General features: G+C 42.3%; 1 protein-coding gene and 1 pseudogene across 1 annotated transcript; both read left to right on the top strand.

Moving 5' to 3' along the window:
* The first annotated feature begins 1,505 nt into the window (after nt 1-1,505).
* Nucleotides 1,506-2,630, top strand: SDHAF1 (succinate dehydrogenase complex assembly factor 1). The gene has a single exon (XM_077132065.1). It carries the CDS (start codon nt 1,628-1,630, stop codon nt 1,973-1,975), a length of 348 nt encoding a protein of 115 aa, XP_076988180.1. The 5' UTR covers nt 1,506-1,627; the 3' UTR covers nt 1,976-2,630.
* A 3,417-nt stretch (nt 2,631-6,047) lies between these two features.
* LOC143658393 (peptidyl-prolyl cis-trans isomerase A pseudogene) lies at nt 6,048-6,555 on the top strand (annotated as a pseudogene).
* Nucleotides 6,556-15,553: the final 8,998 nt, after the last annotated feature.

The following is a 15,553-nucleotide window of genomic DNA, read 5'->3' as shown; positions in this document are numbered from 1 at the left end:
AGGTTATCCTGGAGGTTATTCTTACGCATTAAATATTCTTACCTCAACTGTTAAGGTGTAATGGAGAGGATGGAGAGAACTGTCTGAAAATGTAGAGCTGTGCTCCAGTACCCATGTTTCTTGAAGATGATTGTACAATGATATAGCTTTCACAATGTGACTGTGTGATTGTGAAAACCTTGTGTCTGATGTTTCTTTTATCTACCATATGGACAGATGAGTAAAACACATGGATTAAAAATAAATAAATAATAGGGGAACAAATGTTAAAATAAATTTAGTAGATTGAAATGCTAGTGATCAATGAAAGGGAGGGGTAAGGGGTATGGTATGTATGAATTTTTTCTGTTTTTTTTCTTTTTCTGAATTGATGCAAATGTCCTAAGAAATGATCATGATGATGAATATACAAAAATATATATATCCTGCTCTTCTTGAATTCACCTTTTTCTCCCACGCTTTTTGTTTTGTTCGTGCTGGAGGATTTTAAAGCAAATCCCAGAACTATTCCTTAGCAAAGACCTGGGATATGTAGATCTGATACAGACACATCCGGCAGGTTTCTGAACCCGCTTTGACTCCCCCACTCCGACCCCCTACTTCGCCACGGACCGCCTCCCACTGTGTGGGTGAACCCGCGCCAAGAGCGGCCCCTGACCCAGGCGTGCAGGGACGTGGCCGCACACTAAGGTCGAAGGCTCGGGGTTATCACCAAGTGGTCCCCACGATCCGGGTGCTGGCGGGGCCACAGAGGGCCGGTGGCACTGCGGTCCTCCCCGGCACTGCGAAGCCGACTCGGGGCAGGCTGCGGGGACTACAACGGAGTTGCAGCCGACGACCTGACGCTCTCTGGAGGGCTCCGGGCTGCCAGCCTAGAAGACGTATCCGGGCGTGCCGGTCTCGGGGCTCCATGGGCGGGGAGGACCCTTCCGCTGCCGCCGGAGACTCGGGAGCTCAGGCCAAGGGCCGAAGGCGCAACCAGCCCACTTTCTCCCTTGCGTGTCTCCCAGCAGCACCGAGAAGCTAGAGATGCTGGCCGTGACCCAAGACTTCACCGCGTGACCATTTCTCTCCGCATCCCCAGGGCTGGGACCCGGACTCAGACTTGCCCTGGAGGCGGGAACACATGGGGTTTCCCAAATGGTTTCAAAAATGATGTCAGAAGCGAGCGTGTATCTGTCTTCTCTCTCTCTCTCTCTCTCAGTGGCCTCGCATCCTGGGGACCTAGGGGTCCGACCCACAGCTCCCCGAGGACCGAGGAGTTAGGTCCGAACCCCCTGTCCCTCTGACCCAGGGAAGAGTCCAAGCGCTAGACCCCTCCTCCTCAGGGACCCAAAAGTCGGTGCGACCAGAACTGCAGTCCCCTCAGGACACCGATTCTCTGTATGGCGGAGCTTAACGCGAGCGAAGGGGCGGCTCTATCCCCTTATTACCCTCCCCATTGTGACGCAACTGCAGCGACAGCCAATGGGGCGTGACGGCACCGGAAAGTGCTCCGCCGGGGTCAGAGGTTTTGGAACGCGTGGGACGGAAGTGGGTGTTCCACCGCTCTTCCGCTTCTTCTACTTTTGTACTATCTAACTTGGTGGAGCGTGCGGCGACGTAATCTCGTGTCTCAGCCGCTGCCATGAGCCGCCTTAGCCGGATGCAGCGGCAAGTTCTGGGTTTGTACCGCGAGCTGCTGCGCGCTGGGCGCGGGAAGCCGGGCGCCCAGGCGCGGGTGCGGGCCGAGTTCCGGCAGCACGCCTGCCTGCCACGCGCCGACGTGCTGCGCATAGAATACTTGTACCGCCGCGGACGGCGCCAGCTCCAGCTGCTACGCTCCGGCCACGCCACGGCCATGGGCACGTTTGTGCGCCCGAGGGGTCCATCCGGCGGCGTGAGGTCCCCGGAAACTCCGCCTAAAGAAGGTGACGGACCGAGGACCCCGGTTGACGGCGCGGGGGCACCAGAGACTCCGCCCGACGGACGGTAATAGGCAGAAGACGCCCACCCGCTAGTGTACGAGATCCCGGACGTCCTCCTGACTGTGTGTGTGTGAGGGTAACCGGGTAACTAACTGATGGAAGGTAAGCGGTCTTAAGAACCTAGTTCGAAGGATTGGTGGAGTCAGAGAGCCCCATGATGGACTGCAAGAGATGCCCGAACTTATCCGTGTGTCGGGGCACCGGCTGGCTGGACCGTGTTACGCTGAAAGCGCTCCTTATTCTAATAAGGCATGGGAAGCCGGGACTCCCCACTGAGATGGCGAGAGACCGAGACACCCTTACCTTAACTCATGAGAACACATCCACCCCTGCCTCGTCAAGGAGACTCCTCCCTCCTGTATTTAACTCTGAGAGAGCGGACTCTCTTCTGAGATGTTTGGGAAGATACCCCGATAGACTCTGAGAAGCCTGGAACCCCTCTTTGGAAAACGCTTACCCCATTAATTGTGACAAACCTGCACCGGTGAGGAAGGGAGTGGGAGTAGGGGGTTTCCCACCCCAGCTGACCAACCACTCTTACTTGCTGGTTCTGAGGAGAATCTCTTGACTCCTGCCTCCCCACCCCCTACCCCCATCCTGGGTTGTTGAACAAAGGGAATAAAATTGGGGGTGTGCTTACTTCCCTGTTGGTGGTCTTAAGAATTTCATGTGTTTGGAGATTTTTTTAAGAGGCAACCCCCCCCCCCACCCCATCCCACACATAGGAAAAAGTGACCCTCAGGAAGGGATGGGCGTGGGTAGATCAGGAGCCTTCTAGACTGGCAGTTTGGTTGAAGCAAGAGTTCTCTCTCCCAGCAGATCCATGGAAGGGACCCATCCTGGCTTTATCCCAGCTGATTCCTTAATGGAAGGTAATGAGGCAGGAGAGGAAATGGTCAAGCTGAGGAGTCCTGGCTAAGTTACCTCTTAGGTAATAGTGGGACCTCAATTCCTTTCCAGTGTTTCACAAAACCTGGAAACTTCTATCTTCCCCAAACTTGGTTAACAAGAGTCTATTCTCAATTACAAGTCAGAATTTTTGTCAGCAAGGCCCTGGGTGGGGTGATGGTAGACTATTGTGACACAGGCGTATCTTCCCCCACCCCACCCCCATGTCCCCATGTGGACTGACCCTCGACCTTCTCCTGAGTATTGCATTTTCCAGCCTGGAGCTGAATTTGCACTCATATCAGGTTAATAAGTGGAAAGCAGATAAAATCTTAGCAGATGCACTTTCAGGCCTCAGATCCAAGAAAGGATGGACAGAAGAGAAACATTCTCTGCCTTAAACCCATCCAGTGGAAGAGGCAAATGCCCAAACAATTTAAAGTCAGATTAAATTTTGAAGAAGTCAGGAGTTTTTCAGGAGGTAGGGATAGTCTTCTAAGTAGGACCAGTGTAGGCAGTCCTAGAGGTGCCAAAGTATCCCATCTGGGGCTTGGAGTGCCCTAGAGCACAAGACTATGGGGCTACTTGCATGTGGCTTTTACTGCCACCTTGTTCATTTCTTTCAGCCTCTGGTTTTTTCATCATCCTGTTAATTCTGCCTTTGACTTCATCTCAGAGTAAAAGCTGAAATCTTAAAAGTAGCTGATGAGACCCTACCCACCAAGCTTTCCACTACATCTGCAACCACATCTTCCACCTTTCCCTTTGTAACCAAGAGCTAAGAAATAGAACTACTGAATCATTATTTAAATGCTTTCTAACTTTCTGATAAGATGTAGCCAGAAACAATTATCTCTAACTGTTGTAACTCACTGAATTATTACCTAGATGCCTTATTTCTTTGATGCTGTATTTTGTAACTTCACAGTCTTTACCCTGTAACTGGAGAGTAACTGACCCTACTTTTACCCCCTTATTTTGCAACCCGAAGTCAGATGTCCTTGCACATAGGCCCCTTAACAAGTAACATGAAGTCAACCCAGAACTGACCATCTTAGTTCCTAAAAACCTTGCTAGACCAAGCAGTTCTAGTCAGTTGGCCCACTTGACATTTAGGCAATAGCCGAAAACAAACTTAAGTGAGCTAAGCATGTCATCAATCTGCATATACTCAGAAACTTGACTATCTCGAATCTCTCATCTTGTTCACCGTACTCTAGTTGTGTAAGACAATTACCCTCTGTCTGCCTCTGTTTGAATGCTATAAAACACTCAAAGTTTTTCCAGTTTGGGAGGACAAATTTGAGGACTGTCAATCTTCATGAAACTAGCTTTTGCAAAATAACTCTCTCTTCTCAAAATCCGGGTATCAGTTGACTCTCGTGTGCATAGGACAAGGACCCACTTTTGAGCTGCAGCACCTCTTGCTCTTTGCCTGAGAAAGCCCTGATTTCCCAGGATTGGATTGGAGCTTCAGCCAGGGCTGCAGTCAGTGAGAAAATTTCCACAGGGCTGTGTGTCCTGGATCAGCAGGGAGGAGCCATTCACCAGACTGTTACAGATGAACGGAGGTTTACCAAGTAAAAAGATGGGGGAGAAGGATGTCTGATTTGAGAAAGAGGTATGCAGGTGAGCAGTGGTTACGATCATGGACTCCAGAACTGGAATGCCTGAATTTGAATCCTGGCTCCAATACTGGTTAACTACATGATAATGGACATAGTAATAATGCTTGGTGCCTCAAATCCCTTATCTATGAAATGGGCTCCTGTTGATTCAGTGAATTGAATCCATATTGTAGTAGATAATGCTGATGCCCCACCCCTTGGCCCTCCAGCCCCCTTCAGTTCTCTTCAGCTGCAGAAAAGGGTTCCCAGGAAGTGGGCAGCTTCCACCCTGAGCCTCTGCATCTGGTCCTCTGTTCAAGGGCTTTCTGTGGTTTAGGGGAGGTGCATTAATGCTATGGGAGCCTTGGGGGACAGGAGTCACTGGGTGAATGTCCCAGCCTGCCTGTCATCTGGTGGGACAATTATAACGCATGTTCTGTGTGATCCTTCAACAGTACCTCATGGAATTCAGCCTGTTTCCCACAGTGATAACCACCCTGTGAACACTTTTGGCTTTCCTCCTGCCTTGTCTCACTCTCCCCTCTCTCTTACTCCTGCCTCCTGGGATCCCCTCCCAAATCAACCACTAACTGAATTCTTGGTCCTGTGTAAAGCCTGGGACTAGTGCTCAGTGTGTGGTTGGTACTCAATATGAGTGCAGCTTAGGGGCACCATTTTGCAATCCTGCATGTTAACACTTTTTGTTAAACCAGAATCTCCTGGTCTCAGAAAATTGCTATAAAGGTCGTTATGAGGAATGGAGTAATTTGGAATAGGGATTGTGATCAATAGTAGTGTTGAATCCAGCTATTAAATTTCCTGATTTCAGTCACCATACTCTAGTTATGTAAGACAATGCCCTTAACCACTTTGCAAGGTCCAGGAGCCTAAATTTCTGAGGTCTTGTGTTAATCCAAAGCCAGAAATCATTGTCACCAAGGCATAGTTAGCCCAAACCCCCTTCCAGGGAAGGCTGGCCCACGGCTCACCTGTTGCTCAACAATGACCTGTACCCAGATGATAGCATCAAGGACTGAAAGAGGATTTGTGGACCCTCTAGTCCAACAGATGAGATAAGTGTAGAAGATTGAATGATGTACCCTAATTTAGCGTGCTCTTAACCTATATTCCTGTGAATGTGAACCCTTTGTAAATAGGATCTCTTGAAGCTGTTATTTTTAATGAAGATGTGGCCCAACCTTCATGAGGTTGGGTCTTAATCTGGATTAGTAGAGTCTTTTATAAGCAGAAGAAATTCAGACATAGTTAGGGAAGGCCACAGGGAGAAACAGAAAGTCAGTTGGAACCCAGAAGAGAAAGGAGAGGAATTGCCATATGATGACTCGAAGAGATAGAATCCAAAGAACCCTGAGGACTGTGGCAAGCCAGCACCAGAATGCTATTGCCTAGAGAGAGGAAGCAAGCCTCTAGCCCCCAAAATTGTGAGCCCATATATTCTTGTTGTGTAACCCATTATGTGGTATTTGTCATAGCAGCCTGGCAAACTAAGAAGACAATGAGGAAACTGAGGTGACAGCCTTGCAGACGCTGCCACCCCCCACCCCACCCCCACCCCCACACAGCCATGGTCAACCCCACCGTTTTCTTCGACATCCCAGTCAACAGCAAGCCTTTGGGCCACATCTCCTTCAAGCTGTTTGTAGATAAAGTTCCAAAGACAGCAGAAAATGTTTGTGCTTTGAGCATTGGGAGGAAAGATTTGGTTATAAAGGTTCCTTTCACAGAATAATTCCTGGGTTTATGTGCTAGGGTGGTGACTTCACACGCTGTAATGGCAGTGGTGGCAAGTCCATCTGTGGAGAGAAGTTTGATGATGTGAACTTCATCCTGAAGCATACGGGTCCTGGCATCTTGTCCATGGCCAGTGCTGGACCCTAAACAAACAGCCCCCAGTTTTTCATCTGTACTGCTAAGACTGTGTGGTTGGATGACAAGTACATGGTCTTTGGCAAGATGAAAGAGGGCATGAATATTGTGCAAGCCATGGAGGGTCCAGGAATGGCAAGACCAGCAAGAAGATTACCATTACCAATGAGACAAATCTAATAAATTTGATTTGTGTTTTGTCTTAACCACCAGATCATTTCGTCTGTAGCTCAGGAGAGCGTCCCACCTCCCCTGGTCTGCCTCAGTATCGTATCTTTGTGCTCTCACTGCAGTTCTTAGGGTTATACATTATCCTCCCCTTCCAAATCTAGCTGGATTGCAGAGTTAACATATATGATTATGAAATAAAAACTTAAAAAAAATTGAAGTGACAGATCAAGCCCCTTATCTCTGATCTTAGAGATCAGAAAGCCAGGATTCGAATTCATTGCATCTCAATGGGAGTGTACATCCTTTGACTTTAACTTACATAGCCATTGGCTCTGAATCAGTCTGAACCCAAAAGTATTAAAACATAATGGTTTTGGGCCAGTGTGATGGTGGCTCAAAGGCCAATCCCTGGTGCCAGCCCATGCAAAAAAAAAAAAAAAAAAGTAATGGTTTTGGTATCCTTAAAATGGAAACCCCAGAGGAGTGCCAAAATGGCGGCTTAGTGAGGTGTGGGATTTAGTTCATCCTCTAGAACAGCTACTAAATAGCCAAGAACAGTACAGAAAACTCCTGAGGCCCCATCAGTAACCAGACACACAGCGTACCCCAGTCTGGACCAGCTGGACCAGCTGCAAGCCCCCCCCAGAACCATGAGTTCCCCAAGCTGCAGCCGGCACCCTCCCCCACAGGCTGCTTTCCAGAGGGGAAAGGAAAGGGACGTTACCAGCAGCAGGGGCTGAGTGCAACTAAGCTTCAATTGTGGAATTAATTCACAAATTCTGACTACTAAAAATAGGCCCCCAGCTCAGCTGAACCTGGTCAAAGGGGAAGTTGCTGATTTTTGCCTTGGCAACAAGGGGGCAGGGCTGGCAGAAAAAGAAAAAAGAAAAAAAAGAAACAGGTTTTTTTGGGTCAGATAGCACATAATACTTGAAAGAGTCTGGGCTCTAAAGGAAAGGAGGGGGCACATAGGCTCTGAAGGTACACAAAGCAACATACCACATTATGCTCTTGATTGGCAAACCTGAGGAACGGGGGTCCTGCTCTGAGAAGGATTTTTCTTTCTTCTTCTTCTTTTTTTTTTTTTTTTTTTTTGTGGCTGTATTTCTACAAAGGCTGAGTGCCTTTGGATACACCGGCAGGGCTTCTCAGGCTGCAACTGCCCCAGGCATAGGCAGAAACAAGCTTGTTGGAGAGCTTGTCTGGCACCTGGGCCATCCTCAGGAGAGGGGTGGGGCCCAGCTCAGGTGGATTCCCTCCCTCAAGGAATTCAGACCCTAGGGTTTGGAAATTTGAAGCAATTAAAGCCAGCTACAACCTCTCCTCAGTCTCCACCACACCCCCAGCAGGGAGAGTCTACTGAACTTAAAGGTACTGCATCACTTTATGCTGGTGGGAACTGCAAGAGGACGAGTGCCACATACTGGGAAGGATAGGAAAAACACAGAGTCCAGAGACTTCTCAGGAAAGTCCTTCAACTTTCTGGGTCTCAGCCTCAGGGAAAATTGATGCAGGTGACTCTTTCTTCCTGACAGGAGGCCAGTTTGGTCTGGGAAAATCTGGTTGGGGTCTATAATACCTAAGTAGACATGCCTAAGGGGGGGGGGGCACCATACAGGCAAGGTAGGAAACAAGGAAACAATAACTGAAAAAATCTGCTCTGTTAAACAAAACTAAGCTAGTGGTCCAGAATAAGCTGAACTGAATGTCAAATAACAGATAGACAACAGAGTCATCCAGCAAGAAAATCCTAGGAAAAAGAAGTGAAAACAGTCTCCAGAATAAACTAATTAGGGTAATTAAATGCCTAGACACCAGCAAAAAATAACAAATCACACTAGGAAAATTGAAGATATAGCCGAGTCAAAAGAACAAACCAACAATTCAAATGAGATACAGCAGTTGAAACAATTATTTCAGAATGTTCAAACAGACATGGAAAACATCATCAAAAATCAAATCAATGAATTGAGGCAGGATATTAAGAAGGCAAGGAATGACCAAAAAGTAGAAATTGAAAGTCTGAAAACACAAATCACAGAACTTATGGGATGAAAGGCACAGTAGAAGAGATAAAAAAAAAAAAAAATGGAAACCTACAATGTCAGATTTCAAGAGGCAGAAGATAGGATTAGTGAACTGGAGGATGGAACATCTGAAATCTGACAAGCAAAAGAAAATACAGGGAAAAGAATGAAAATATGAGCAGGGACTCAGGGAACTGAACGACAACATGAAGTGCACAAATATATGCATTGTGAGTGTCCCAGAAGGAGAAGAGAAGGGAAAAGGAGGAGAAAAACTAATGGAAAAAATTATCACTGAAAATTTCTCATCTCTTATGAAAGACTTAAAATTATAGATCCAAGAAGTGCAGTGTACCCCAAACAGAATAGATCCAAATAGACATACTCCAAGACACTTACTAATCAGAATGTCAGATGTCAAAGAAAGAGAATCTTGAAAGCAGCAAGAGAAAAGCAATCCATCACATACAAGGAAAGCCTAATAAGATTATGTGTAGATTTCTCAGCAGAAACCATGGAGGCGAGAAGACAGTGGGATGATATATTTAAATTACTAAAAGAGAAAAACTGCCAACCAAGAATTCTATACCCAGCAAAACTGTCCTTCAAAAATGAGGGAGAAATTAAAACATTTTCAGACAAAAAATCACTGAGAGAATTTGTGACCAAGTGACCAGCTCTGCAAGAAATACTAAAGGGAGCACTAAAGGCAGATAGGAAAAGACAGGAGAGAAAGGTGTGGAGAAGAGTGTAGAAATGAAGACTATCAGTAAAGGTAAAAAGAAGAAAATTTATATATGACATATAAAATCCAAAAGGCAAAATGGTAGAAGAAAGTACTACCCATACAGTAATAACACTAAACGTTAATGGATTAAACTCCCCAATCAAAACACATAGACTGGCAGAATGGATTAAAAAACAGGACCCATCTGTATGCTGTGTACAGGAAACACATCTTAGACCCAAGGATAAACATAGGTTGAAAGTGAAAGGTTGGGGAAAGATATTTCATGCAAATAATAATCAGAAAACAGCAGGAGTAGCTATACTAATATCCAACAAATTAGACTTCAAATGTAAAACAGTTAAAAGAGACAAAGAAGGACACTATGTATTAATAAAATAAACAATCCAAAAAGAAGACATAACAATCATAAATATTTATGCACCCAGTCAGAATGCTCCAAAATACATGAGGCAAACACTGTAAAGAGAAATAGACACATCTACCATAATAGTCAGAGACTTCAATTCACCACTCTCATCAATGGACAGAACATCTAGACAGAGGATCAATAAAGAAACAGAGAATTTAAATACAATAAATGAGCTAGACTTACAGACATTTATACTACATTACACCCCACAACAGCAGGATACACCTTTTCCTTAAGTGCTCATGGATCATTCTCAAGGATAGACCATATGCTGGGTCACAAACCAAGTCTCAATAAATATAAAAAGATTGAAATAATACAAAACACTTTCTCAGATCATAAAGGAATGAAGCCGGAAATCAATAATAGGCAGAGTGCCAGAAAATTCACAAATATGTGGAGACTCAACAACACACTTTTAAACAACCAGTGGGTCAAGGAAGAAATTACAAGAGAAATCAGTAAATATCTCGAGGCAAATAAAAATGAAAACACAACATATTAAAATTTATAGCATGCCGCAAAGGCAGTGCTAAGAGGGAAATTTATTGCCCTAAATGCCTATATCAAAAAAGAAGAAAGGGCAAAAATTCGGGAATTAACTGTCCACTTAGAAGATCTGGAGAAAGAACAGCAAACTAACCCCAAAGCAAGCAAAAGAAAAGAAATAATGAAGATTAGAGCAGAAATAAATGAAGTCGAGAACATGAAAACAATTGAGAAAATCAACAAAATCAGAATCTGGTTTTATGAGAAAATCAATAAGATTGATGGACCCTTAGCAAGATTGACAAAAAGAAGAAGAGAGAGGATGCAAATAAATAAAATCAGAAATAGAAGAGGAGACATAACCACTGACTCCACAGAAATAAAGGAAGTAATGACAGGATACTATGAACAACTTTATGCTAATAAATTTGACAATGTAGATGAAATGGACAACTTCCTAGAAAGGCATGAACAACCAACATTGACTCAAAAAGAAATAGACAACCTCAACAAACCAATCACAAGTAAAGAAATTGAATCAGTCATTAAGAAGCTCCCCCCAAAAAAGGTCCAAGACCAGATGGCTTCACATGTGAATTCTACCAAACATTCCAGAAAAAATTAGTACCAATCCTGCTCAAACTCTTAAAAAAAAATTGAAGAGGAGGGAAAGCCACCTAACACATTCTACGAAGCCAACATCACCCTCATACTGAAGCCAGAAAAGATATTACAAAAAAAAAAAAAAACTACAGACCAATCTCTCTAATGAATACAGATGCAAAAATCCTAAACAAAATTCTAGGAAATCGAATCCAGCAGCGTATTAAAAGAATTACACACCATGACCAAGTAGGATTCATCCAGGTACGCAAGGATGGTTCAACATAAGAAAATCAATTAATGTAATACACCATATCAACAAATCAAAGCAGAAACCACACGATCATCTCGACTGATGCATAAAGGCATTTGACAAAATTCAACATCCTTTCCTGTTGAAAACACTTCAAAGGATAGGAATAGAAGGGAACTTCCTCAAAATGATAAAGGAAATATATAAAAAACCCAAAGCTAGCATCATCCTCAATGGGGAAAAACTGAAAATTTCCCCCCTAAGATCAGGAACAAGACAACGATGTCGCTATCACCATTTTTATTCAACATTGTGTTGGAAGTTCTAGCCAGAGCAATTAGACAAGAAAAAGAAATACAAGGTATGAAAATTGGAATGGAAGAAGTAAAACTCTCACTGTTTCCAGATGATATGATGCTATATGTTGAAAACCCTGAAAAACCCACAGCAAAACTACTAGAGCTAATAAATGAGTACAGCAAAGTGGCAGGTTACAAGATCAACATTCAAAAATCTGTAGTGTTTCTATACACTAGTAATGAACAATCTGAGGGGGAAATCAAGAAACAAATTCCATTTACAACTGCAACCAAAAGAATAAACTATTTAGGAATAAATTTAACTAAAGAGACAAAAGACCTATACAAAGAAAACTGCAAGAAATTGTTAAAGGAAATCACAGAACACCTAAATAGATGGAAGGGCATACCGTGTTCATGGATTGGAAGACTAAATATAGTTAAGATGTCAATTCTACCTAAATTGATTTACAGATTCAATGCAATACCAATTAAAATCCTCAAAACTTACTTTTCAGAACTAGAAAAACCAATAACCAAATTTATCTGGAAGGGCAGGGTGCCCCAAATAGCTAAAAGTATCCTGAGGGAAAAAAAATGAAGTCGGAGGTCTCACACTACCTGACTTTAAGGCATATTATGAAGATACAGTGGTCAAAACAGCATGGTACTGGCATAAAGATAGATATACTTACCAGTGGAATAGAATAGAGTGTTCAGATATGGACCCTCTATCTATGGATAATTGATCTTTGATAAGGCAGTCAAGCCAACTCACCTCGGACAGAACAGTCTCTTCAATAAATGAACTAAAGAACTGGATATCCATATGCAAAAGAATGAAAGAGGATCCATATCTCACACCCTATACAAAAATTAACACAAAATGGATCAAAGACCATAAAACTGTTAGAAGAAAATGTAAGGAAATATCTTATAAATCTTATAATAGAAGGCAAATTTACACCCAAAGCATGAACACTGAAGAAAGAAAGAAAGAAAGAAATGGGAACTCCTCAAAATTAAACACTTTTGTGCATCAAAGAACTTTGTCAAGAAAGTAAAAACACAGCCTACACAATGGGAGGCAATATTTGGAAATGACATATCAGATAAAGGTCTAGTATCCAGAATATATAAAGAGATTGTTCAACTCAACAACAAAAAGACAGCCAATCCAATTACAAAATGGGCAAAAGACTTGGAAAGACACTTCTCAGAAGAGGAAATACAAATGGTCAAAAGGCACATGAAAAGATGCTCAATTTCCCTGGCTATTAGGGAAATGCAAATCAAAACCACAATGAGATATCATCTTACACCCACCAGAATGGCCATTATCAATAAAACAGAAAACAACAATTGCTGGAGAGGATGTGGAGAAACAGGCACACTTATCCATTGTTGGTGGGAATGTCAAATGGTAAAACCGCTGTGGAAGGTAATCTGGTGGTTCCTCAGGAAGCTAAATATAGAATTGCCATATGACCCAGCAATATCATTGTTAGGTATCTACTCAGAGGACATGAGGGCAAAGACACAAACGGACATTTGCACACCAGTGTTTAATAGCAGCATTATTTACAATTGCGAAGAGGTGGAAACAGCCAAAATGTCCATCAACAATGTCCATCAACAGATGAGTAGCTAAACAAATTGTGGTATATACATATGATGGAATATTATGCAGCTGTAAGACAGAATAAAGTTATGAAGTATGTAACAACATGGGTGGACCTTAAGGACATTATGTTGAGTGAGATTAGCCAGAAACAAAAGGACAAATATTGTATTTTTGTTTGTTGAATATGAACTGGCATTTGTGAATAAACTTGGAGAATTTCATTGGTAACAGGGAACATCAGGAGATAGAAATAGGGTAAGATATTGGATAATTTGAGCTAAACGAATGCAGATTGTACAATAGGACTGATTGTAAAAACTCATAAATGGATAGCACAATACTACCTAACTGTAATACAATTATATTAAAACACTGAATGAAGCTAATGTGAGAATGATATAGGGAGGAGGGCTGGGGGCACAAATGAAATCAGAAAGAAAGACGATAAAGACTGAGATGGTATAAACTAGGAATGCCTAGAGTGTATAATGATAGTGACTAAATGTACAAATTTCAAAAATGTTTTTGCATGAGGAAGAACATAGGAATGTCATTACTGCAGGGTGTTGAAAACAGATAGTAATTAATATTTTAAAATTTTAACTTATGTGTGAGACTAAAGCAAAAAATGTTTATTTGGTACAAAATTTATATTTTGACTAGTGCATTTCCTAATATAACTTATGTAGACAGCTTAACACCGTAAGTACACAGAACCTTCAGTAGGGCATGAGATTTTGTTGGTTTGTCCAGAGTGATGCCCCAATAAATCCCAGAGTGATTTGAACAGTGAATAAAAAAGTATTTGCAACGTCTCCTTGAGGGAATGGTGAGAAAGGGGGAAAATTCAACTTCCCCAAGTTGAATTCTTGATATTCTCACAAGCAGTGAGGACAACCAAAGCAATAGGCTGAGCCCCCAGTCTTGGGGTTTGTTCATATGAAACTCAACCCCATAAAAGATAGCTCAAGCCTACTTAAAGTTAAGCGTAAGAGTCACCAAGAGAACCTCTTTTGTTGCTCAGATGTGACCTCTCTCTCCAGCCAACACAAGCAAACTCACTGCACTTCCCCTGTCTATGTGGGACATGACTCCCAGAGGTGTGGTCCTTCTTGGCAACGTGGAACAGAAATCCAAGAATGAGCTGAGACTCAGTATCAAGGGACTAAGAAACCTTCTCATCCAAAAGGGGGAAGAGTGAAATGAGACAAAATAAAGTGTCAATGGCTGAGAGATTCCAAACAGAGTTGAGAGGTTATCTTGGAGGTTATTCTTACACTTTAAATAGATATCACCTTGTTAGTCAAGATGTAATGGACAGGTTGGAGGAAACTGCCTGAAAATGTACAACTGTGTTCCAGTAGCCGTGCTTCTTGCAGATATATTAAAATATAATGATACACTTGCATTATATTAAAGTATAATATACTTGCATTATATTAAAGTATAATGATATAGCTTTCTCAACGTGACTGTGTGATTGTAAAAACCTTGTGTCTGATGCTCCTTTTATCTACCTTATCAACAGATGAGTAAAACAAATGGAATAAAAATAAATAATAGGGGGGAACAAATGTTAAAATAAATTTTGATTGAAATGCTAGTGATCAATGAAAGGGAGGGGTAAGGGATATAGTATGTATGGATTTTTTTCTGTTGTCTTTTTTTTTTCTGAATTGTTGCAAATATTCTAAGAAATGATCATGATGGTGAATATGCAACTATGTGATGATACTATGAATCACTGATTATATATGTAGACTGGGATGATCATAATAAAAAAAGAAAAGAAAAAAATGATTATGGTGAAGAATACCTAACTATGTGATGATATTGTTAGCCATTGATTGTATAATACTCTTGGACTGTACATGTGTGGATATTCCTCAATAAAAATATTTTTTAAAATATCAAAAGGAAGCCCCATTTTAAAAAGGAGGGAGAGAAGGCCTTTGTTCTTAAGAAACACATTCAGAAGTATTTAGGAGCAAAGAGGCATCATGTCTATAACTTACTCTCAAATGATTCCAAAATATATACATTTAGGTAAATACATTAGAGTGTGAAGGATGAAGCAAGTGGGGTAAAATATTAGTATCTTGGGTAAAAGGTATACAGAAATTTGTTGTGCTATGTTTAAAACTTCAGGAATTTGAAAACAAAACAAAAAAATAAAAATCAAAACCAAAAGTCAATGGTTGTGTAAGGGTCTCACAGCTCATCATTATCTTTAGGTACTAGAGGTGTTCACACAGGGGACAGTTTTATACAAGATCTGAGGAAAGCCAGGTATTTTCTGAGGCTTTATAAAACTCTATGCATACCTTCTTATTCACAGATTTTGCCCAGATTAAACTTGGTTTTTTTGCCTTTGTAAACATAACATCTGGTTTCCCTGCAGATGCTAATCTCTACCCTATTGAAAATCACAAGTTGTTAGAATATGTTTTTGTCTTGTGTCACAAATTAATGTCCTGAGGAGTCAAGCCAGTGACCAGAATGCATGATGTGGCCCAGTGGGGGCCTTCAAGAGCTCTGGGAGACTCATCACATCCAACTAAAGCTGCTAGTCACGCCC

This window comes from Tamandua tetradactyla, chromosome 16, assembly GCF_023851605.1.
Source record: "Tamandua tetradactyla isolate mTamTet1 chromosome 16, mTamTet1.pri, whole genome shotgun sequence".
Taxonomy (NCBI): Eukaryota; Metazoa; Chordata; class Mammalia; order Pilosa; family Myrmecophagidae; genus Tamandua; species Tamandua tetradactyla.
This window is presented reverse-complemented; position numbering and strand designations above follow the sequence as displayed.